Raw genomic sequence first — 24,268 nt, 5'->3', positions numbered from 1 at the left:
CCATATCCTCAGGGTGGACACCACCACCGGGTTCGAAGAAAACCTCGCAGGGAAGAACGGAAATAAGGCAATTACCAAGGCACCCAAGCTAGAGCCCCTACAAGAACGCGCCTCCATCCATCCCCATATGGAACTCGGATCACTAACCTACCCCAATACCTTCTCAATGTTGGCCGTACAATAATAGAATAGCCATGGCGACACGGTAGCACAGTGGTTAGCACTGTTGCTTCACAGCGGCAGGGTCCCAGGTTTGATTCCCGCGTGGGTCACTGTCTATGCGGAGTCTGCACGTTCTCCCCGTGTCTGCTTTGGTTTCCTCCAGGTGCTCCGGTTTCCTCCCACAAGTCCTGAAAGACATGCTTGGTCGGTGAATTGGACATTCTGAATTCTCCCTCTGTGTACCCGACCAGGCACCGGAGTGTGGCGACTCGGGGATTTTCACAGTAACTTCATTTCAGTGTTAATGTAAGCCTACTTGTGACAATAATAAAGATTATTATTAGATTATTAATTGGGTAATGCTAAACCCCCCAACTCTCTGTCCCTCTGGAGAAATGTCTTACCTATCCTTGGTGGCTTGCCCGCCCAAATAAATGATGACACCAACTTGTTACCCGAACAGAAAAGGACTTAAGGAGAAAAATGGGGAGACATTGACTGCTCCCTACATGCCACCATCGGAAGTGCCCAGATCATGGCTGATCTTAACTTCACTTTCCTGCTTGCTTCCAGTAAACTTTGTCTCACTTGTAGATCGAAAATCTGTCTGTCAGCCTTAGGTTATGGATAGGAGGGGAATTAATTTAAAACAGGCCTGAATTCCCCTCTCACCTCCTGTCAGGAAATTGTTTTCTGCCTATATAAGTATTTTCCCCACTCCTCAATTTTGGAGTGTTCCAACCTTCTATTAATCATGTGATATGACTCCGTCTTCTCCACCCTGGTTTTGACAAAATGTATAATCCTTTGTCTCGATGATTGAGATAATTTTTGTTTCAAACATGAATAATTTCAAAGCATATTTCAAGGACCTTTGCCCTATCAGACAGGTAATGGTCATTGGCTGGTTCTTACCCTGGAATGGCTTTGTGCAATCCCTTTGGAATTAGTGCTTCTTCAGAGGGAATGAGTTTTTAGCTACTCTGAATGCCAGGAGGGTCCTGGTGGTTGAGTAGTAGGGCGAGATCTTCCAGCCCTTCCTGCCGGCAGTTCCCCAGTGGCAGGACTGGTGAGCCATGCAAGTTGCCATTTAGTGGGACCTGAAGATACCACCAATGGTGAGCATCCTATTCAATGATCCAGACTCTGCTGCTCACTGGACAAGAGAATTCCAAAGACTAGTAATTCTCTGAGAGAAGAAATACCTCCTCATCTCCGTCTTAAATGGGAGACCTTTTATTTTTAATCTGCGCCTCCTAGTTCTGAACTTCCCAGTGAGGGGAAACATTGGCCAGGATTCTCCGGCCGTTGGGATTCTGTGTTCCCGTCGAAAGTGCACCCCAGCCCACAGGTTTCCTGGCTGTGTGGTATGGCTTCAATCAGAAATATCATTGACAAGGGTAAGGAATAGAGAATCTCGCCACCAGCGAACAGTGCATCGCCGAGAAACACGCAGCTGGGGACAGGAGAATCCAGCCCATTGTCTAAGCATCTACCCTTTCAAGCCCCCTGAGTCTTGAATTTTTCACTAAGATCTCCTCTCATTTGTCGAAACTCCAATGAGTATGAGCCCAACCTGCTCAAGCTTTTCTCTTAAGATAACCCGTTGAGGTACCCTCAATAATGATGCTTAGAGATTAAACTGTAAAGAAGGCTTTATTAGGCTAATAACTGTGCTACAGATATGGACGAGAGCTGACTGCTATACAGACCATGAGGCAGGCCTTTATGTATGGCTCCCAGATGGGTGGAGCCAGAGGCAGAGTCCCCAGGGTTCCAAGCCTGGTCTTAAAGGAGACATCACCTTACATGATGATAAGGCAGTAACCGTTCCTCACATTCACCCTCTGTTTAAAAAGGAGTCCGGCGGGGGTGAAGTGCCATCATAGGTCCATCCGTCTCGGCGGCCGGATCGTCCTCCTCGATCTCCTCAATTCGGGCGGTGGTGCGGAGGGCACGGACGTCCTGGTTGAGGGCATATCCGGGAGCACCGGGGTCGGAGCTTCGGTCCAGGTCGGGGCAGAGGAACTAGGCAGGGCCGGGGGTAGCGGAGCCGGCGCCGGCGGGGTGTGTAAAGGGGGGGCGCAAGGGGGGGGCGCACGGTAGGAGCTCACCAACGGGTGGTAGGGCCGGAAGGGGGTGTGTTGTAGGGGGCGACGGGTCCTGCAGGGGAGCGGCGCGGGAAGGGGCGTCTGTGGTGGAGGATCCAGCGGGTGCCAGATCCCGGAGGGAAACCGTATCTTGCCTGCCGTTGGGGTACTCCACGTAGGCGTAACTGGGGTTGGCGTGGAGCAGTCGGACCTTTACAACTAGGGGGTCCGTTTTATGGCTCCTCGCGTGCCTCCGGAGAAGAACAGGTCCCGGAGCCGTCAGCCAAGGTGGAAGCGAGACCCCGGAGGTAGACTTCCTGGGGAAGAGAAACAATCGGTCATGCGGGGTCTCATTTGTGGCCGTGCAGAGGAGTGACCTAATGGAGTATAGGGCATCGGGTAGGACCTCCTGCCAGCAGGTGGTTGGGAGATTTCTCGACCGCAGGGCCAGAAGGACAGCCTTCCACACGGTCGCGTTCTCCCTCTCCACCTGCCCGTTTCCCCGTGGGTTTTAGCTGGTCGTTCTGCTCGAGGCGATGCCTTTGCTGAGCAGATACTGACGCAGTTCATCGCTCATGAATGATGTACCCCGGTCGCTGTGGATATAAGCAGGGAAACCGAACAGGGTGAAGATGCTGTGCAGTGCCTTAATCACCGTGGCTGAGGTCATGTCGGTGCAGGGAATGGCGAATGGGAAACGGGAGAACTCATCGATGACGGTGAGGAAATAGGCATAACGGTTGGTGGACGGGAGGGGCCCCTTGAAGTCCATGCTCAGTCGCTCAAAGGGGCCCGAGTTTTTCACGAGCCGAACCTTGTCTGGCCGATAGAAGTGCGGTTTGCACTCCGCACAGACCTGGCAGGCCCTGACCATGGCCTTGACCTCCTTGGTTGAGTAAGGTAGGTTGCGGGACTTGATGAAATGGACGAGCCGGGTAACCCCCGGGTGGCAGAGGTCATTGTGGATGGCTTGCAGGCGGTCCTCCTGCACGTTGGCGCATGTGCCGCGGGACAGGGCATCTGGGGGCTCGTTGAGCTCCCCTGGACAATACTTGATATCGTACGAGTAGGTGGAGAGTTCGATCCTCCACCTCAAAATTTTATCGTTTTTTATTTTGCCCCGTTGCGTGTTATCGAACATATAGGCGATCGACCGTTGGTCGGTGACGAGGGTAAACCTCCTACCGGCGAGGTAGTGTCTCCAGCACCGCACAGCCTCCACAATGGCTTGTGCCTCCTTTTCGACTGCAGAGTGTCGAATCTCGGAGGCGGTGAGGGTTCGGGAGAAGAACGCTACTGGTCTGCCTCCTTGATTGAGGGTAGCAGCCAGGGCGATGTCTGATGCATCGCTCTCTACCTGGAAAGGGATGGTTTCGTCCACCGCGTGCATGGCGGCCTTGATGATGTCGGCCTTGATGCGGTTAAAGGCCAATTGAGCCTCAGCCGAGAGGGGAAAAGTGGTGGTCTTTAGGAGCGGGCAGGCTTTGTCCGCATACTTGGGGACCCACTGGGCGTAATAGGAGAAAAGCCCCAAGCACCGTTTGAGGGCCTTGAGGCCGCGGGGGAGAGGGAGTTCCTTAAGGGGGCGCATGCGGTCGGGGTCGGGACCTAGGACCCCGTCTTCCACGACATAGCCGAGGATGGCCAGCCGGGTGGTGTGGAAAACGCATTTGCCCTCGTTATAGGTCAGGTTAAGGGCTCGGGCGGTCTGGAGGAACTTTTTGAGGTTAGCGTCATGGTCCTGCTGATCATGGCCGCAGATGGTGACATTGTCCAAGTACGGGTATGTAGCCCGCAAACCGTACTGGTCCACCATTTGGTCCATCGCCCTTTGAAAGACGGAGACCCCATTTGTGACACCAAAGGGGACCCTGAGGAAGTGGAAGAGCCGGCCGGCTGCTTCAAAGGCAGTATAGGGGCGGTCTTTTGGTCGGATGGGGAGCTGGCGGTAGGCAGATTTGAGGTCGACCGTGGAAAAGACTCGGCATTGTCGATCCGATTTACCATTTCAGCGATGCGAGGAAGGGGGTACGCATCAAGCTGCGTGAATCGGTTTATGGTCTGGCTATAATCCACGACCATCCGTTTCTTCTCCCCGGACCGGACTACCACCACTTGCGCTCTCCAAGGGCTGTTGCTAGCCTCGATGACCCCCTCTCCCAGTAAACGCTGGACCTCTGACTTGATAAAATCCATATCTTGGGCACTGTAGCGCCGGCTCCTGGTGGCGACGGGCTTACAGTCGGGAGTGAGGTTAGCGAATAGCGAGGGGGGTGCGACTTTCAGTGTCGCAAGGCAGCACACCGTGAGGGGGGGCAAGGGTCCGCCGAACTTCAGTGTCAGGCTTCGGTGGCTGCACTGGAAATCCAGTCCGAGCAGCAGGGGGGCACAGAGGTGAGGGAGGATATAAAATTTGAAACGGGTGTATTTGGCACCCTGGATCGAGAGATCCGCAATACAGTACCCCGTGATTTGTACCGAGTGGGACCCAGATGCGAGGGCTATGATTTGGGATGTGGGATGGGTGCGTAGGGAGCAGCGCCTTACCGTTTCAGGGTGGATAAAGCTCTCCGTGCTCCCGGAGTCGAAGAGGCATGCAGTGTCGTGCCCGTTGACCTGGACCTGCATCATGGAGTTCTGCAGGTGTTTTGGCCGAGTTTGATCGAGGGTGATCGCACCCAGTCGCGGGTAGTCGGAGTCGTAAAATGGCCGCTGCCGTTGGTCGCACGTGTCGGGTCGAGAAGATGGCCGCCGACCAGATGGCCGCTCCCATGATTCGCACGAAGCTGATGACGCGTCAGAAGAGGACGTGCCGGGTCGGTGCGCAGCAGCATTGCGAGGCCTGCGGGCCTGAGAGCCTGATTTTCGGGCCGGCTGCTCTTTGTTTATCTGGCCCCTGGGTCTGGCCAGGCAGACCCTCGCAAAGTGCCCTTTCTTCCCTCAGTCGCTGCAGATCGCTGAGCGGGCTGGGCAGCGTGGGCGTGGGTGCTGGCCCTGCCCGCAGAAGTAGCAAGGTGTGCCCCCATGGTGAGCGGGTCGCCGCGTGGCGCAGGCCTGTAATACGGGCGAGTCTGAGGAAGTCCGGGGGGGGCTGGCAGAGTCCGCGGGGTACGTACCCAAGTTATGTCGGGCCACCTCCAGCGAGGAGGCGAGCGTTAGCGTCTCCTGGAGGTCTTTTGCCCTGTTTTCGAGCAGTCGCTGCCGGATGTAGGTCGAGCGGATGCCGGACACGAAAGAATCTCTGATGTGCAGGTTCATATGGACTTCCCCTGTCACATCCTGATGGTCACAGTCCCTGGCCAGCGCGGTGAGTTTCTCAACAAACCCGTCGAGCGATTCCCCCGAGCGCTGCCGGCAGGTAGAGAGCAGATGCCGGGCGTGCACCTCATTGACGGGTTTGACAAACCGCTTGCGGAGCAACTCAATCGCTTCCTCATAAGTCGTTGCCTTTTCGAGCGTGGCGGAGATTCTGTGACTCACCCGGGCGTGGAGTAGACGCAGCTTGCGTGGCCCCAGGATGGGAGTCTCTGCGGAGTCCAGGTAGGCCTCGAAGCACCGCAGCCAGTATTTTAAAATTTCCTTTGCCTCCGGCGTTCGTGCTTCCAGATTGAGCTTCTCTGGTTTTAGGCCTGCGTCCATCCTGAATCTAGTTTAGCCTAATAAATTGAGGTACCCTCAATAATGATGCTTAGAGATTAAACTGTAAAGAAGGCTTTATTAGGCTAATAACTGTGCTACAGATATGGACGAGAGCTGACTGCTATACAGACCATGAGGCAGGCCTTTATGTATGGCTCCCAGATGGGCGGAGCCAGAGGCAGAGTCCCCAGGGTTCCAAGCCTGGTCTTAAAGGGGACATCACCTTACATGATGATAAGGCAGTAACCGTTCATCACACCCGTCATCCCAAAAACACATGAGTTCCCAATGGCAAGACTGGGCCCCACCCAGGAACCAGCCTAGTGAACTTTCTCTGAACTGGTTCCAAAGCAAGTGTGTATGACCTTGAGTAAAGTGATTAGAACTTTAAACAGCCATCAGCTGTCCCTCAGTTCAAGGATTCCGCCTACTCAGGACCACAGGTTTCAGCCATGGGTCCTCATATGACTGAACAGGCCAATTCTTGCCCTGAAGATCTTTAGGCACACAGGGCACGACATCCCAAGGAGTAGTGGGATCCAGAATGTATTATTTGCTTCTTTTCTTCCCTTCTCTGCTGTCTCTCTGTATCGGATTTAAGGCATTTGGACTCGAAGGATGTTGCAGCTCAATTCACAAGATGTCGCCATTTTGAACGGTAGCAAGCCCTCCCAGTCATTAATGTCGGCTGTGCTTCAAGGACAGCTTCAGAGTGTCTTTGAAGCATTATGTTGTCCTTCCCTGGCACACTCGACATTTGAGAGTTGAGAAAACAAGAGCTGGTGAGGGAGACACTTGTCAGCCATCCAGAGATAGTGCCCAGTGCATTGCACTTAGTTTTTCAGGAGTTTTGCCTGAATGCTTGTGGGGCTAGTTTAAAGAAAGACACAAGGGGCGGGATTCTCTCACCCCCCCCCGCCGGGTCAGAGAATCGCCGGGCGGGGGGGGCGGCGTGAATCCCGCTCCGACGCCGGCTGCCGAATTCTCCGGGAGCGGGGATTACGTCGCGCCAGTCGGGGGCCGTTGGCAGTGCCCCCCCCCCCCCCGGCGATTCTCCAGGCCCCGATGGGCCGAGCGGCCACCCGTTTTTGGCCAGTCCCGCTTAGACAAGGTCCATACTGGAAGACCTGTCTTTGAGGGTGGCTTGCAGAGTCCTCAGGGGGGCGTGGGAATCCGGCCCCGGGGGGGGGGGGGGGCCACGGTGGCCTGACCCACGATCGGGGCCCACCAATCTGCGGGCGGGCCTGTGCCATGGGGGCACTCTTTCCCTCAGCGCCAGACTGTGTAAAGCTCCGCGATGGCCGGCACGGAGAAGAAACCCCCTGCGCATGTGCAGGAAACACGGCAGCGGTTCTGCGCATGCGCCAGAACACGCTGGCACTCCTGCGCATGCGCCAACTCGCGGCGGTTGGCGGAGGCCCTTCGCCACCTGTTGGCATGGCGCCAACCACTCCAGCGCCAGCCTAGGCCCCGGAAGTGCGGAGGATTCCGCACCTTCCGGGCGGCCCGACGCCGGAGTGGTTCATGCCCTGCCGGTTGCGGGAGAATCCCAGCCAAGATGTGTTTCACAGTCCTATTGAATCCGGAGCATGTGGCAGTGCCCAACAAAAATTGAATTTTAGTCCTGAAATAATGTAGGATTTTTCTTTGATCAACAAGTAACTATACCTTATAATCTGCAAAAAACTAATCACGTTAATTCACTGTTTATTTACAGGAGGGTATTTCACCGGCAACCAACCTGCAAGAAGATTGCAAAATACTGTTCTGAATCTCTGTGCACAGGTTGTTATATACTATTAATATGCTAATCAGTCACAATTTGTGTTAAATAAATACAATCTGGGGAAAGAAAATAGCTTAATAACTATATAACTAGTTCTGGAAAGTTTTGATATATCTATTCATATATTTAAAATATTAAATGGAAAACATGTTTCAGAGGAAATTATGCAGTTGTTTCGATAGAATTCCTCCTCTAGATTTATGGTTTGATTCCTGCATAGACTGACAAAAGGAAAGTCTCTTCTCTTTGCTGCCCATTAGGCCCCCATGTGAAATATGTTTGCACAAACTAAACTCAGTTCCAAGTAGACATCGGCTGACAGCACAAAACAGCCCCAAACTTGGCACTAATCTCACTAGGATAGACCAACAGATCGAAAAATGTCACATTGGTGTAATAAGAGAAGTTATTCTAAACTTGAAACTGCAGCATATTTTTGGAGCAAAGAAGTGGGAACTATATTTTGTATCATAACTAAAATGCACCTGCTTTACCATTGCTTATTGCTGAAGTTGCTACTAGATAGCCAAAATGGAAAGCCATTTCCCTGCCCGAGAATCTTGAGTACAAAAGGCAGCAGTGCCTATTTCTGTTGTTATTTTATTGTAAATATTTGAAATAACTTCAGTCTTTCAAGATCAAATAATTGTCCATTATTATTAACTGTACTGTTTCAGCCCAAACCTCACTGGTTACAATGTTCAGTTAATACTCTGTATAATGAACAATTGCTATTAAAAGACCATTCAAATGAAAGGTCAAAACACAACTTTAGTTCACTTTCTAGTTTAAAAAGCAGATCCAGTACGATTGTTTTACAGTAAAATTAACATTTGCAGCATGACTACTAAGCACAATATTTATTTGTGTTAAATAGCTGAAGGATGATTCAGTGGCTTTAGTGGATGTCCTCGCTCCTCCTGACTTCATTTTGAATTCACCAATTGGGAAAGCTGATGGAGAGGTAAAGCAATTTTGTTTTCCCTTAGTACAGTAGGCTGTGCCTTTTTCACCTTACACTCCTGATTATGCTATGTGAAGAAAGAGTCCAAAGATTTATGACATAACAAGGTGGTCACCAATGTGTTAATCACTAAGGAATTTCAAATTTATGAGCAACGTTATTCGCAACTCCATTAGGAATGTCATAGCCTGTCAAAACAAGTTGGAAAATGAGCAATGAAGAAGTACGATTATTGAATATTCTGGGCTGCGATCTTAACATCAGTTCAGAAACAGTAAAGGTCAGTAGGAAATTGATAGTTGAAGAATGCAAAAAAGATTTCCTTAGCTTTTAGTATGCTTTTAGAAAGAAATGCTTATTTTATATTTATCGTAAAAGTTCCTATGTTGATTGTTGGTCAATGAGACAAATATTCGAATCTAAGCCATGAATAATTGCCTTAAGCTTTTTTAAAATGCATTTTATTACAAACATGTATCAAAGCAGGTTACAGCGAACAAACACCCCAGGAAACATACTTCCCAACAATCAACGATACTGTCTGTACAGATTTTTCCTCTTTTTCACCCCCCCCCCCTCCCCCGCGACGAACAGCGCCTCAAACACGGTCACAAACATCGCCTACCTTTCCACAAACCCCCCTGAACTCAAACTTTATCTTCTCTAATCGCACAGGTCACCCAACCAAGCCGCTACCCCCGGTGGCGATGCCGATTGCCACTCCAGCAAAATTCGCCGGCGTGCAATCAGAGAGGCGAAGGTCAAGACACCGTCCTGCCTCCTCTCCATGAGCTCCGGCTTCTCTGAAACCCCAAATATCGCCACCAAAGGGTCTGGTTCCACTCCCTCCTCCACTATCCTGGCTAAGACTGTGAACACTCCTACCCAGAAACTTCCCAATTTTTCGCAACCCCAAAACATGTGCGCGTGATTCTCTGGCCCCCGTCCACACCTCTGACACTCAACTGCTACCCACTGAAAGAATGCCTTGAGCTTTCATATCAGTAAAGCAGTTTTTTTAACTTATTGTCAGTGACCAGGCAAGTTAAGGAAGGTGAGTGTGTGGCAGAAAGGCTCTGGCACAGCAAGCCACCATCATTGCAACACTAAAGAGGGAAAGCATCAATAAATAGGCCAGCCACAACGTGAGGCAGGCGAGAACAACTCCGTGAAGAAATAATTTTAGAGAGGGACTTAGTGCCATTATACTGAGGTCATTTGGCGAGATAAAGGACGGCATTAACCTTTTAAAATGTTCCCATTTGGTTTGGGAGGTTTCCTGCTTGAATCAAGCATAGAATGCATTGAGTTCATTGGGGAGGGGTGTGCTGCTGCCGGAGATTCTACTTGGCTTTGCTTTGTAGTCCGTTATGACGAGAGTCCATGTCGTAACTCTAGCTAAGTCTGGTATTGTCTCTTGGCATCCCTGATGGCTTTGCGGACATAGTACCTGGATTTCTTGTATAGTTCAGGGTTGCCTGTCTTGAATGCCTCAGACCTGGCCTTCAGTAGGAAGTGAATCTCCCAATTAAACCATGGTTTCTGGTTGGTGAACATACTACATTCTTTGGCAAATAATCTTCTATACACTTGCTGATGAAGTCTGTGACGGTTGACTGCTGAGTTCTTGAATATGGACCAGTCCACTGACTCCAAGCAGTCACGTAGGAGCTCTTCTGTTGCCCCCTCGGACCAGCATTGCACGACCTTCTTAACCGGATATTATGCTTGTATGCCGGGAGAAGGAGCACTGTCTTATGGTCCGATTTTCCGAAGTGCGGTCGGGGGATGGATCGGTAGGCGCCCTTGATGTTTGTGTACTGTGGTCAGGGATGTTGGGGCCCTGATGTACCATCAATGACCACGAGACGAAATGGTGAAACTATTGAGGCTTTATTGCACTAGATGTTGAGCCTCCTGCAGCTGGAACCAGAATGGAAGCAGCGCAGGAGAGCATACACCTTTATACAGCACCTGCTGGGAGGAGCCAGCAGGCTGGGATTACTGTGGTACCTGTAATACAGTGGCAGTACTGTAATACACGTATTGTGTGACCAGTGTTGTTTACCACATTCATCCCTGTTTAAAAAAAGTCCAACAGGGGTGAAAAATAACGTCATAGATTGAGTCTGTCGGGGGCTGTGACCCTCCGCCGCGATCGCCTCAGTCCTGGTTGTGGTGTGGGCGCCGATGTGGGTACCTGCGACTCCGGGAGCGTGTTGTCCTCTCCTTCTTCACCCAGTAGTGGATCCGGTGAGGGGACGGATGCTGCTGGGGTGGGGGATGCGGTGAGAGTCGCTGGTGGGAGGGTGAACGGCGCAGGAGCAGGGGAGGCAACCGGAGGGGGAAGGGACGGTACCGGGTCAGGGGCGGTGGTGGTTGTGGGTGGGGACCCAGCGGGTGCCAGGTCCCGGAGGGAGACTGTGTCCTGTCGCCCGTCATGGTGTGCCACGTAGGCGTATTGTGGATTTGCATGGAGGAGGAGGACTTTTTCGACAAGGGGATCCGATTTATGACTCTTCGCATGCTTCCGGAGGAGGACAGGCCCAGGAACTGTCAGCCAGGTTGGGAGCGAGACCCCGGAGGTAGACTTCTTAGGGAAGGCAAACACACGTTCGTGAGGGGTCTCATTAGTAGCAGTGCACAGGAGCGACTGGATGGAGTGGAGCGCATCGGGGAGGACCGCCTACCAGCGGGAGACCGGGAGATTCCTAAACCGAAGGGCCAGCAGGACGGCCTTCCAGACCGTCGCGTTTTCCCTCTCCACCTGCCCGTTTCCCCAGGGGTTGCAGCTGGTCGTCCTGCTTGAGGCGATGCCCTTGCTGAGCAGGAACTGAAAAAGCTCATCACTCATGAAGGAGGATCCCCGATCGCTATGGATGTAGGTGGGGAAACCGAACAAGGTGAAGATGCTGTGTAGGGCCTTGATGACCGTGGTAGACGACATGTCAGGGCACGGGATGGCGAATAGGAAACGGGAGTACTCATCAATTATATTGAGAAAGTACATGTTGCGGTTAGTGAAGGGGAGGGGCCCTTTGAAGTCCATGCTGAGGCGCTCAAAGGGGCAGGAGGTCTTCACCAGGTGCGCTCGGTCCGGCCGGTAGAAGTGCGGCTTGCACTCCGCGCAGACTTGGCAGTCCTTGGTCACGGTCCTGACCTCCTCGATGGAGTAGGGCAGTTTGCGGGCCTTGATAAAATGGAAGAACCGGGCGAGCCCTGGGTGGCAGAGGTCATTGTGGAGAGCCCGGAGTCGGTTCACTTGTGCGCTGGCACGTGTACTGCGACATAGGGCATCTGTGGGCTCATTGAGCTTCCCCCAGTGATACAAGATCTCGTAGTTATAGGTGGAGAGCTCGATCCTCCACCTCAAGATCTTGTCGTTCTTGATCTTGCCCCGCTGTGTATTGCTAAACCTGAAGGCAACCGACCTTTGGTCAGTGAGGAGAGTGAATCTCCTGCCGGCCAGGTAATGCCGCCAGTGTCGCACAGCTTGAAACAATGGCTTGGGCCTCCTTTTCAACAGAGGAGTGCCGAATTTCAGAGGCATGAAGGGTGCGGGAGAAGAAAGCCACGGGTCTGCCCGCCTGGTTGAGGGTGGCGGCTGTCATGATATTCAAGTGAACATCACAGCACATACACACATACATAGTGATGGACAGATCAACGGACCAATTAGCACACACAACACGACAGCCAATCACAGACAAGAGCATACACAGTACAAAACAAGGAACACAACACCTCCTGGGGAGTCCAGCAGGAGACGGCTCAGGGCAAGGACTTCCAAGCCTGTCACTCAGACAGTCACCATGTGCTGAGTACCAGAGTTTGTTATATAAATAGTTAAAAGAAATAAAACTGCGTTGTACCAATCGCATCCGTGTTGGTTCGTCTGTGTCTCAGAGTACCCAACACTTCATGGTACCAGAAGTGAATTAAAACCTACCCACAAATCTGCCATCCTGCGCCAAGGACACCGTCAACACGCCGCAGCCGTTGCAAGTCGCTGGGAACCTTGGCGTAAATTGGACACTGTTCAAACAGCGCTTCGAACTCTTTTTGGAAGCCAACGAAAAACAGTGCGCCTCGGACAAAAGAAAGATCGCCATCCTCCTCACCACCGCAGGTCAGCACGCCATCCATGTCTACAACTCCCTGGTGTTCGCGGGAGGCGAGGACAAATCTAAATATGACACGGTCCTCCTCAAGCTCGACCAACACTTCAACATTGAGGTCAACGAGAGCTTTGAGAGGTATGCCTTCCAGCAGCGCCTGCAAGGTAAGGATGAGCTCTTTCAGTCATTCCTGATGCATCTCCGCGCAGTCCTGCGGTTACGACACCACCTCAGAGTCCATGACCCGGGACCAGATCGTTTTTGGGGTTGCCTCGGGCAGTCTACGCCAGCAGCTTTTAAAAATAAAAGGCCTAACCTTAGCATCTGCAGTTGAAGCCTGTGTCCTGCACGAGAACGCGACTAACCGCTATGCCCAATTTCAGGCGACCGAATCGGCGCGGGGGGGGTCCTACGCGACCGGATCAGCGAGCCAGGTGCCCCACGAGGCCGAACGGGTCCAGGCGATCGAGTTTCTCGCGGCCCGGACGAGGGCGGCTGTTTCGCGCGCTTTTCGAGGCCTTGTGCGCGCCAAAACCTACGGCAACACTGAGGGACGTGATGCGCAGGCGCGCTCGACGCAAGACCAAACTGCGCATGCGCAGTGGCGCAACGAACGCCATGACGTCACGCCGTGCGGCAACTGTGGAGCTGCACATTTAAAAGGGCAATGTCCTGCAAAAACCTGACAATGTCTACGCTGTGGCAAGGTGGGCCACTACACTGCTTACTGTCGAGCAGCTCAACCTGTCAATCTTCCACATCTCCGACAACCTCGCAGGAACGTGCGGACCATTCAGCCTCCACATTACGATATCCAGACCGGTGACACAGATGACCGAGACGCCTTCCGGGTTGCGATCACTGATGGGAACTGAGTCAACACAATCAATCCGGGTGATAAATGGAGTGCCACCCTGACGGTGAACTGATCGCTGATCACCTTCTGCCTGGTTACTGTCGCCTCCGCCAACCTCATAGCATGGTCAGCCCTCTACGCCACGAAGGTCAGACCACCAATCCGGCCGTCCCGGTGCAGAATGGTCGACTACAACGGGAACGTAATCCCGGCTATGGGATCCTGCCAGCTCCAGGTGACGCACAACACACACACTGCCACACTCTCGTTCAAGATAGTCGGTTCATCGAAGGACCCCCTGCTAGGCGCACAGGCATGCAAGGCTCTCCACCTCGTGCAACGAGTCCACTCTCTCTCTCCAGACGGCACATCTGACTTCCCGGATGCAGAGTTCAACGCACAGCTTCAATCGCTCCTCGCCCACAACCAGGAGGCATTCGAGGGCATGGGAACACTGCCATACACCTACAGAATTCGCCTCAAACCAGACGCCATCCCGGTCATTCACGCACCTCGCAGAGTCCCTGCGCCACTCAAAGACTGCCTCAAGCAGCAGCTGCAGGATCTCCAGGACCAAAGGGTCCTATCCAGGGTCACGGAGCCCACGCCGTGGGTCAGCTCCATGGCGTGTTTCCAGAGGCCCTCCGGCGAGCTCCGCATATATATTGACCCAAAAGACCTCAATACCAATATCATGAGGAGGGAACATTATCCCATACCCAAACGGGAGGAGATCACGAGTGAAATGGCCCAGGCGAAAATATTTACGAAACTGGATGCCTCTAAGGGGTTTTGGCAGATCCAACTCGATCCGTCCAGCCGAAAGCTATGCACCTTCAATACCCCTTTCGGCAGGTTCTGCTACAACCGGATGCCATTTGGCATCATCTCGGCATCCGAGGTTTTTCATAGGATCATGGAGCAGATGATGGAAGGCATCGAAGGGGTGCGCGTATACGTGGACGACGTCATCATCTGGTCCACCACACCACAGGAGCACATCCATCGTCTCCAGCGCGCCTTTGCGCGCATACGCAAAAACGGCCTGCGCCTCAAACGAGCCAAGTGTTCCTTTGGCCAAACCGAGCTGAAGTTCCTGGGGGACCATATCTCCCGGTCAGGGGTCCGTCCGGATGCAGACAAGGTGAGCGCCATCACAGCCATGCCGCAGCCGTCAGACAAGAAAGCAGTGCTACGCTTCCGTGGCATGGTCAACTTCCTGGGGAAGTTCATTCCCAACCTTGGCTCCCACACAACGGCTCTGCGCCACCTCGTCAAAAAGTCCACAGAGTTCCAGTGGCAACACACACACCAGCTGGAATGGGAGGAGCTCAAACTCAAACTCATCGCTGCACCGGTATTGGCGTTCTTTGACACGTCTCGTGCCACCAAAATCTCGACTGATGCCAGCCAATCTGGCATTGGAGCAGTGCTCCTGCAGCGGGATGACACTGCGTCATGGGCCCCAGTTGCCTATGCATCGCGAGCCATGACCCCCACAGAGCAGCGCTACGCGCAGATCAAAAAGGAGTGCCTGGGCTTGCTAACCGGTTTAGACAAGTTTCATGATTATGTATATGGTCTTCCCCGGTTCACTGTCGAAACTGACCACCGCCCCCTGGTCAGCATCATAAACAAGTACCTGAACGAGATGACCCCTCGCCTCCAGCGCATCCTACTTAAACTCAGGAGGTACGACTTCCAATTGGTCTACACCCCAGGGAAGGAACTCATCGTTGCGGATGCCCTATCCAGAGCAGTGAGCATGCCGCCAGATTCGGAGGGGTTCGTATGTCAGGTCGAGGCGCAGGTGGCCTTCACATCGGCAAATCTGCCAGCTGACGACTCCAGTCTGGCCCGTATTCGCCGAGAGACTGCGGCCGACCCCCTTCTACAATGTGTGACGCGCCACATGACGGGAGGGTGGCTCAAAGGGCAGTGCCCGCAGTTCTACAATGTCCGAGACGACCTGGCCATCATTGATGGTGTCCTTCTGAAGCTGGACCGGATTGTGATTCCGCACAGCATGCACAAGCTGGTTCTCGACCAACTACACAAAGGCCACTTGGGGGTCGAGAAGTGCAGACGGAGGGCCCGAGAGGCGGTATACTGGCCGGGCATCAGTGACGATATTGCCAACATGGTGCTCAACTGTCCCACCTGCCAAAGGTTTCAGCCGGCGCAACCTCCTGAAACGCTTCAGCCCCATGAGCTGGTGACGTCCCCCTGGGCGAAGATGGGTGTGGACCTATTTCACGCGCTCGGCAAGGACTATGTCATCATCATTGACTACTTTTCCAACTACCCAGAAGTCATACGCCTGCACGATTTGACGTCGTCTGCTGTCATCAGGGCTTGCAAAGACACCTTTGCTCGCCATGGCATTCCGATGACTGTCATGTCGGACAATGAGCACTGTTTCGCCAGCCAGGAATGGTCATCATTTGCTGCCTCGTATGGCTTCGCACACGTGATGTCTAGCCCTCTGCACCCCCAGTCAAATGGAAAGGCGGAGAAGGACGTTCACATTGTCAAGCGGCTCCTCTGCAAGGCTGCTGCTGCCGGGTCGGACTTCTGCCTCGCCCTGCTGGCCTATCGCTCGGCCCCACTAGCCACTGGTCTCTCACCAGCCCAGCTGCTGATGGGTCGCGCCCTCAGGACCATTGTGCCTTCCATCCTGGCACCCACAATAGACCATGCACCGGTACTGCACAGAATGCAACTGCAGCGCGGTCGCCAGAAGACGTCATATGACACACGGGCAACTGATCTTCCCGCCCTGGCCCCTGGAGACGACGTCCGCATCCACCTACCAGAAGGTGGCTGGTCAGCACCTGCCGAAGTTCTCCGACGCGTGGCTCCCCGCTCGTTCCTGGTTCGCATGCCTGATGGATCCGTGCGTAGGCGCATTCGCCAGGCTCTTCGCCTACTTCCACGCTCGCAACGAGACCTTATACTGACACCGTGTCCTCCTGTGGTCCCTGATAGCGACTTCGTGGAGCTGCCTGCTACCATGCCCATTCCGTCGCCGCCCGTGGCCAGGCCCACACCTCAGCCGGTGGTTCCAGACCCACGTTTGAGGCGGTCAACCCGAATTCGTCGCCCACCGACTAGACTGGACTTATGAGACTGTTTACACGTTGAACTCATGCAACTACTGTTTTAACATGTTTATGTTCTTATCGTTACAGGAATTCATTTTATCGTTCCATATTTCCACGTTCTTTGTTATGGTACAACCTCGTTATTATGTCACACCCGACATCGCCCCTTGTATATAGTTAAGCCCCATGTACATGCTGTAAATATTACACACACACACATTTAGCTGCACTCAGTACACATATCTATCTCTCCACGTAGGCACATAATCTTGTAAAAAAGGGGGATCTCATGATATTCAAGTGAACATCACAGCACATACACACATACATAGTGATGGACAGATCAACGGACCAATTAGCACACACAACACGACAGCCGATCACAGACAGGCGCATACACAGTACAAAACAAGGAACACAACACTTCCTGGGGAGTCCAGCAGGAGACGGCTCAGGGCAAGGACCTCCAAGCCAGACACTCAGACAGTCACCATGTGCTGAGTACCAGAGTTTGTTATATAAATAGTTAAAAGAAATAAAACTGCGTTGTACCAATCGCAACCGTGTTGGTTCGTCTGTGTCTCAGAGTACCCAACACTTCAGCGGCCAGAGCCACGACCGATGCATCGCTCTCCACCTGAAAGGGGAGGGTCTCGTCGACCGCGTGCATCGTGGCTTTGGCGATGTCCTCCTTGATGTGGTTGAAGGCCCGGCGGGCCTCAGCCGCCAGGGGAAAAACTGTGGACTTGATGAGTGGGCGGGCCTTGTCCGCATAATTAGGGACCCACTGGGCGTAATATGAGAAAAACCCCAGGCAACGTTTCAGGGACTTGGGGCAGTGGGGGAGGGGGAGTTCCAGGAGGGGGCGCATGCGGTCGGGGTCAGGCCCTAGGACTCCATTTTCCATAACGTAGCCAAGAATGGCTAAGCGGTTGGTGTGGAAAATGCATTTTTCCTCATTGTAGGTGAGGTTAAGGAGTCTGGCGGTATGGAGGAATTTCTGGAGATTCACGTTGTGGTCCTGTTGGTCATGCCTGCAGATGGTGACATTATCTAGCTACGGGTACGTGGTCCGCAGCCTGTACTGGTCAACCATTCGGTCCATCTCTCGCTGGAAGACTGAGACCCCATTGGTGACACTGAAGGAAACCCTGAGGAAGTGATAGAGGCGGCCATCTGCTTCGAATGCAGTGTATTGGTGGACTTCAAGTCAACTGTGGAGAAGACTCGATACTGCGCAATCTGATTGACCATGTCAGATATGCGTGGGAGGGGGTACGCATCGAGCTGCGTGTACCGGTTGATGGTCTGACTGTAGTCAATGACCATCCGGTGTTTCTCCCAAGCCTTAATTACCACCACTTGAGCTCTCCAGGGGCTGTTACTGACCTCAGTGACCCCCTCCCACAGATGCCGTTGGACGTCTGACCTGATAAAGGTCCTGTCCTGTTCACTGTACCGTCTGCTCCTCGTGGCGACGGGCTTACAGTCCGCGGTGAGGTTTGCGAAAAGTGAGGGCGGATCGACCTTAAGGTTCGTGAGGCCACAGACGCTGAGGGGGGGCAGGGGTCTGCCGAACTTCAGAGTAAGGCTTTGGAGGTGGCACTGAAAATCGAGACCTAGTAACAGGGCAGCGCAGAGGTGGGGGAGGACGTAGAGTCTGAAGTTGCTGAACTCTACACCCTGTACGGAGAGCGTCGCGACGCAGTACCCCCGGATTTGTACGTAATGGGATCCGGAGGCCAGGGAGATTTTCTGGGTGACGGGGAGGACCGGGAGGGAGCAGCGCCTTACCGTAACGGTGGATGAAACGCTCTGTGCTCCCGGAGTCGAAGAGGCAAGTCGTCTCATGCCCGTTGATCCTTACAGTCGTCGTTGCAGTCGCGAGTTTGTGCGGCCGAGACTGATCGAGGGTGATGGAGGCGAGGTGCAGAAGATGGTGGGAGTTGTTGGGCTGATCCACGGTGGCGGAGGGATCGGCAGGCCGCGAATGGCCAGGCGAGCAGGGGTCCTGAGGCGCGGTGTAAGATGGCGCCGAAGATGGCGGCGCCCACGGGGCGCACATGGCGGACAACGTCCAAGATGACGGCGCCCATGGGCCGCACGTGGTGGGCTCGGCGAAGATGGCGCGCCCCTGGATCGCACGTGGGGGGTGTAGCGATGCAGGGCCTGGAAACTTCAGCGACCAATCAGGCCTGGCAAACAGAGACGAAGTGGCCCTTTTTGCCACACCCGTTGCAGGTCGCGCTCCACGCTGGGCAGCGTTGTCTGGGGTGCTTGTTCTGGCCACAAAAATAGCATTTGGGGCCTCCGGAGTTGGCTGGCTGCCACGTGGCACAGGCTTGCGGCGTACCTGGGTCGGAAGATGGTGGGGCCCATGATGCCCACGAGGGTACCGCGCGGTCGGCGGTGTAGGACTCTAGATTGCGGGAGGCCACTTCTAGGGAGTTAGCGAGCTGCACAGAGCGTACCCCCTTCCAATAACCGCTGGCGAACGTAATTGGACTTAATGCCCGTGAAATAGGCGTCTCTGATCAGCAGTTCTGTGTGTTGGACTGCCGACACTGCCTGGCAATTACAGTTCCTACCAAGTATCCGCAGAGCACGCAAGAAATCGTCCTGAGACTCCCCCGGGAGTTGCCGTCTCGTGGCCAGGAGGTGCCTGGTGAACACCTGATTCACAGTCCTGATGTACTGTCCTTTTAGTAGCGCCATCGCTTGTGTAGGTGGGCGCGTCCCGAATGAGGGGGAAAACTTGTGGGCTCACCCGTGAGTAGAGGATCTGGAGCTTCTGCGGGTCTGAGAGGGCTTCTGTGGATGTTCCGAGATATCCTTCAAAGCAGGCTAGCCAGTGCTCGAAGGTGGCTGTGGCGTCGGCTGCTTGAGGGTTCAGCTCCAGGCGATCAGGCTTGATTTAAGACGTTCATCTCTAAAATTCTAGTGCAATAAATTGATGTACCATCAATGACCACGAGACGAAATGGTGAAACTATTGAGGCTTTATTGCACTAGATGTTGAGCCTCCTGCAGCTGGAACCAGAATGGAAGCAGCGCAGGAGAGCATACACTTTTATACTGCGCCTGCTGGGAGGAGCCAGCAGGCAGGGATTTACTGTATTAACTGTAGTACAGTGGCATTACCGTAATACACGTAGTGTGTGACCAGTGGGGAGAAGGAGCACTGTCTTATGGTCCGATTTTCCGAAGTGCGGTCGGGGGATGGATCGGTAGGCGCCCTTGATGTTTGTGTACTGTGGTCAGGGATGTTGGGGCCCCTGATGGGACAGGGGATGTGTTGGTGGAACTTTGGCAGTACACTCTTGAGGTTGGTCTGGTTTAAGTCCCCGTCCACAATGAACAATGCCTCCAGTAATTCTGTTTCTCTGTTATTTATAGCGGTGTACAATTCATCAAGTGCCTTTTTCACTTCTGCCTGGGGTGGGATGTAGACTGTTGTGGTGATGGCAGAAATTAACTCCCGTGGAAGGTAGTATGGGCGGCACTTCACAGTCAGGTATTCCAGGTTCGGGGAGTAGTAGTTCACCAGAGTCGCCACGTCTGAGCACCAGGAGGAGTTGATGAGGAGGCAAACCCCTCCACCCTTCGCTTTGCCGGATGGTGCCATGCGGTCCATCCGGTGTATTGAGAAGCTGTCAGGTTGTATGGCACAGTCCGGTGAGGCATGAGTGAGCCATGTCTCCATAGAACAGAGCACACAGCAGTCTCTTGCTTCCCTCTGAGAGGTAAGTCTAACATTAAGCTCCTCCAACGTGATTGATTGCAGCCTGATTGATTGGCACCCCATTCTCAATCTTTCACTTGCTCTACCACCAATATACAGTGGCAGCAGTGTGCACCATCTACTAAGATGCACTGCAGGAACTCAACAAGGCTCCTTAGATATCACCTTCCAAACCCAAGACCACTACCATCGAGAAGTACAAGGGCAGCAGATACATGAGAACACCACTACCTGGAAGTTCCCCTCCAAGCCACTTACCATCCCAACTTGGAAGTATAATACCAATCCTTCACTGTCACTGGTCAAAATCCTGAAACTCCCTCCCTTGCAGCACTGTAGGTATATCGACTACCTAGGGACTGCAGTGGTTCAAGAAAGCAGCTCGCCACCATTGTCTCAAGGGCAATTAGGGATGGGCAATAAATGCTGGCCCAGCCAGTGACCCCAACATCCAATTAATGGATTGTTAAAAATCTTCCACTTGGCATTCAGGCAGAAAATGGTTTGTTATGGATCAGAGACTTTTACACGTGTTGTGGACTCTGTCATCATTGATTAATGGAGCCTTCTTCTCCCTTTAGTTGTCCAACTGTGAATCACCATGCATGACTGCATATAACAGAGTTGCAGAGCTTTATCGTCTACTGAAGTGTTGTTGAACAAACTTCTCTCAATCCATTTGTTTTAGTTATACCTCATTTCATTCAAAGTTACAGAACTAACTTCTGGTATGAGGTATTTCAAAATCCAAGGGCAGATCGTATTAAACGTGATTATTCTGTGGTCACTTTCCCCAGGAGTGCTATGACTTCAAAAATATAGTAAACTTATTCTTCATTCAAAATTTGTTGTCCATCCTGTAGCCAAGTGCCATCTGAGAAATAAGCAAAATATGTTTATATTTTCTTTAAATTGCTTTTGCGCTTATTGAAAGAGTCATTCAAAATTTGGCTGGAATGGCTTCTTTATTAAAAACATATCAAATTAACCAACAATAATTGCTTCACGCAATATATAAAACAATTCTGGAGAACTGTTTTGTCAGGTTCTTTGGTAACTATTTCAGCTATTTTGTTAATTCTCTCTGGAGTTTTTAATCTTGAGAAATCATGGATTTGTTGCTTTTCTGTCTCTGCAGATTTACAAAAACCTGTGGGCTGCAGTTCTTCAGGGCAAGAATGTACTTGAGAGGCCATCGTGGTGGCTTGAATTTTGTGCCAACAAGCCTTCGATTGGGAGCATGAAGTCAAAGCTCTAATTTATCTTCCATTTAAATACACAATTCTAAGCCAAAATATAATTAGGGATTAATGAGTCAGCGTTGCACACAATTAGACTGTAATTAATTCTTTACAAAGGTTTGCAGAAACATACAGTCCCAAGGGTAAATTTTGCACCAAGTGCACCCAACAAGAAAAAGATTGCAGGGCTGTGGGTATAAATTGGGCAAAAGAAAAGACTTGCATTTATATAGATCCTTTCACAGCCACTGGCCATCCCAAAGAGCTGTGCAGCCAATGAAGTGCTTATTAAGTGGTGTCACTATTGCAATGTGGGAAACACACAGCAAATTTGTGCAAAGCAAGCTCCCACAAACAGCATTGTGTTTATGCCCAGATAATAATTTTTTTGTGTGATGTCAGCTGAGGGATAAAGGTTATTGACCAGGACACAGGTACAACTCCCCTACTGTTCTTCAAAATAAGATCGGAGAGGGCAGATGGGACGGCCAAAAGATGGGCACTATACCAGTGCAATAATCACTCAGTGCTGGAATGTCAGCCTGGACAATTGTACTCAAGTTCTGGAGCAGGACTTCTGCTCACAACCTTCAAAGGCTGGAGTGCCACCACCTGAGCCACAGCTAATGCTTAACAAATTTTTATTGTGAAATGTATGGTACTGTAATTTAAAAATGAAAAGCAAGATCCTATTTTAAATATTTCTGAGCCTCCGTTTGGCTCAATTAGGAAATGTTTCACAAGAGTCAGAAGATTATGGATTCAAACCCCCACCTCAAAACTTCAGTAAATTGCCTAGGCTGATAAAGGGCAGCTACATTGTTAGGGTGTCATCCTTCAGTTGAGATGTGAAACCAAAGTCCAATGCTCATGCAGGTGTAAAGCATCCCATGGTATTATTTAAAGAACAATGGAGGTTTTGCTGCATTCAGTTTGTCAGTTGCAGTTGCCTACATAACAGTGACAGGACTTCAAAAATAATTAATTTCAAAGATGTGAAGCATTTTAGAACTTCACATAAAATTGCAAGATCATTCTTCTGCTCTCTTCATTGATTTAAAATATTGCAATTATTGCGAACTTCAAAATCTAAACTAATAAACTTTACTTCCACTTGCCTTAGTGTGAAGAATTTGGATTTTTTTCCAATTAACTCTTTAATTAATATGACAGCCTTTGCTCTGAAATAGCAATAATGAAAATTGAATGTGATTGCCAACCATTAAACTATTTGATTTTATGTCAGATGCATACCATTTAAAATGCAGGGAAAATGCAATACATACATGCTTAAGTAGGTTGCTGTTTCCAAGGGCCAGTGCAGACTCGATGGGCTGAATGGCCTCCTGCAAGCTAGGTATTTTATGATTTATTGATACTGCAAACTACTCACAAAGTATCAGGGAGCAATGAGTAAAATGAAATCTTATTTCAGTTATGGACAGTAATGTTATAATTGTCACGTTTAGTTAATCACGCACTATGTGCTGGATTCTCCGATTGTGAGGCTATGTCCTCACGCCGGCTTGGGAACGGTGGTGATTTACGCCCAAACATTCGGCACAAAACGACCACCAATCCTCCGTGTAGCTGGGTGCTACCATGCTGGCAGCCGGCCGCTCACGGACCTGCCCTGCGAAATAGTGCCCCCCTTTGGCAGGCTTACGCGCCCCGGACCACCCCCCAACAGTGCCCCCCAGCCCCTGATAAAGTCTCCCCTGCCCACAGATTAGCCCTCCCCCAACTGTGGCGGCGCTGGGCTGAGTCCGCAGCGGTCACGCCTAGTTCCCAACGGATGAGACCACACGCGACCTATGCCGTTGAGAACTTGGCCGGTCGGGGGTGGAGCATCGGGGGGTTAGGCCTCAGGCAAACTCCGAGTATGCCGCATTGGGGGGGGCGGAGCATCGCTAAAGCGGCACCGCCCCTGATTTTGTTGTGAATGGGGATTCTCCGGCCGATTGCCGAACACGATTTCGCCGTCGGCGACCAGAGAATCCTGCCCCATGTTTACAATGCATTTTTGTTAAACTACCAGTACATGAGGTCTGTGTGAAAGTTAAAAATAATTGTGAAATGTTAAGATTTCTTTAAAAAGAGATGTTATTATTACATGACTTGTAACGTTTGTTGTGATTGTTAAAATTAACCTGCTTTGGCAACTCTGATTGTATAATTAAATTATTTCACAAACGCAAGTGATAGGGTTACCGCTTTTGAAATATGGTTCTGATTTATTGAGCATGAAGGTTACCCTCATGAGATACTATAGCCTGTGACAAGCATTGAAAATTTACCCTTTACGAATATTAGTGTTAGTGCCAGGCTTTTTGATGCTCTTTGAGCTGGAATAGAGAGTTTTATATTTGTTAAAGCTGAAAAATATCAGAACATGGTAGTGATTCGGACAAGTGCAAAAAATATGGTCTGAATATTGACAAGTGCAGATTTTGTAAGCGGGGTGAGTGGAGCATTGAGAAACCTAGCTCATGGAGTTTTAATTCCACAGAAATAAAAGCAGAAAGTGCTGGAAAAACTCAGCAGGCCTGGCAACATCTTTGGAGAG

The 24,268-nt window shown here is 51.6% G+C and overlaps 1 protein-coding gene across 2 annotated transcripts in view; it reads left to right on the top strand.

The window, feature by feature from the left end:
• The window catches only part of acox3 (acyl-CoA oxidase 3, pristanoyl), a 267,755-nt gene extending 243,855 nt beyond the window's left edge, over positions 1 to 23,900 (top strand). For both annotated transcript variants that reach the window (XM_072495914.1, XM_072495915.1), the window contains exons 16-18: positions 7,609 to 7,676; positions 8,555 to 8,641; positions 21,600 to 23,900. In XM_072495914.1, coding sequence (XP_072352015.1) covers positions 7,609 to 7,676; positions 8,555 to 8,641; positions 21,600 to 21,719 — 275 coding nt within the window. In that variant the 3' untranslated portion in view covers positions 21,720 to 23,900. The remainder of the gene's footprint in view (positions 1 to 7,608; positions 7,677 to 8,554; positions 8,642 to 21,599) is intronic.
• Positions 23,901 to 24,268: the final 368 nt, after the last annotated feature.

This window comes from Scyliorhinus torazame, chromosome 3 (genome assembly GCF_047496885.1).
Source record: "Scyliorhinus torazame isolate Kashiwa2021f chromosome 3, sScyTor2.1, whole genome shotgun sequence".
In the NCBI taxonomy this organism is placed as follows: Eukaryota; Metazoa; Chordata; class Chondrichthyes; order Carcharhiniformes; family Scyliorhinidae; genus Scyliorhinus; species Scyliorhinus torazame.
The sequence above is the reverse complement of the archived record's forward strand: the minus strand, read 5'-3'. Positions and strand labels throughout refer to the sequence as shown.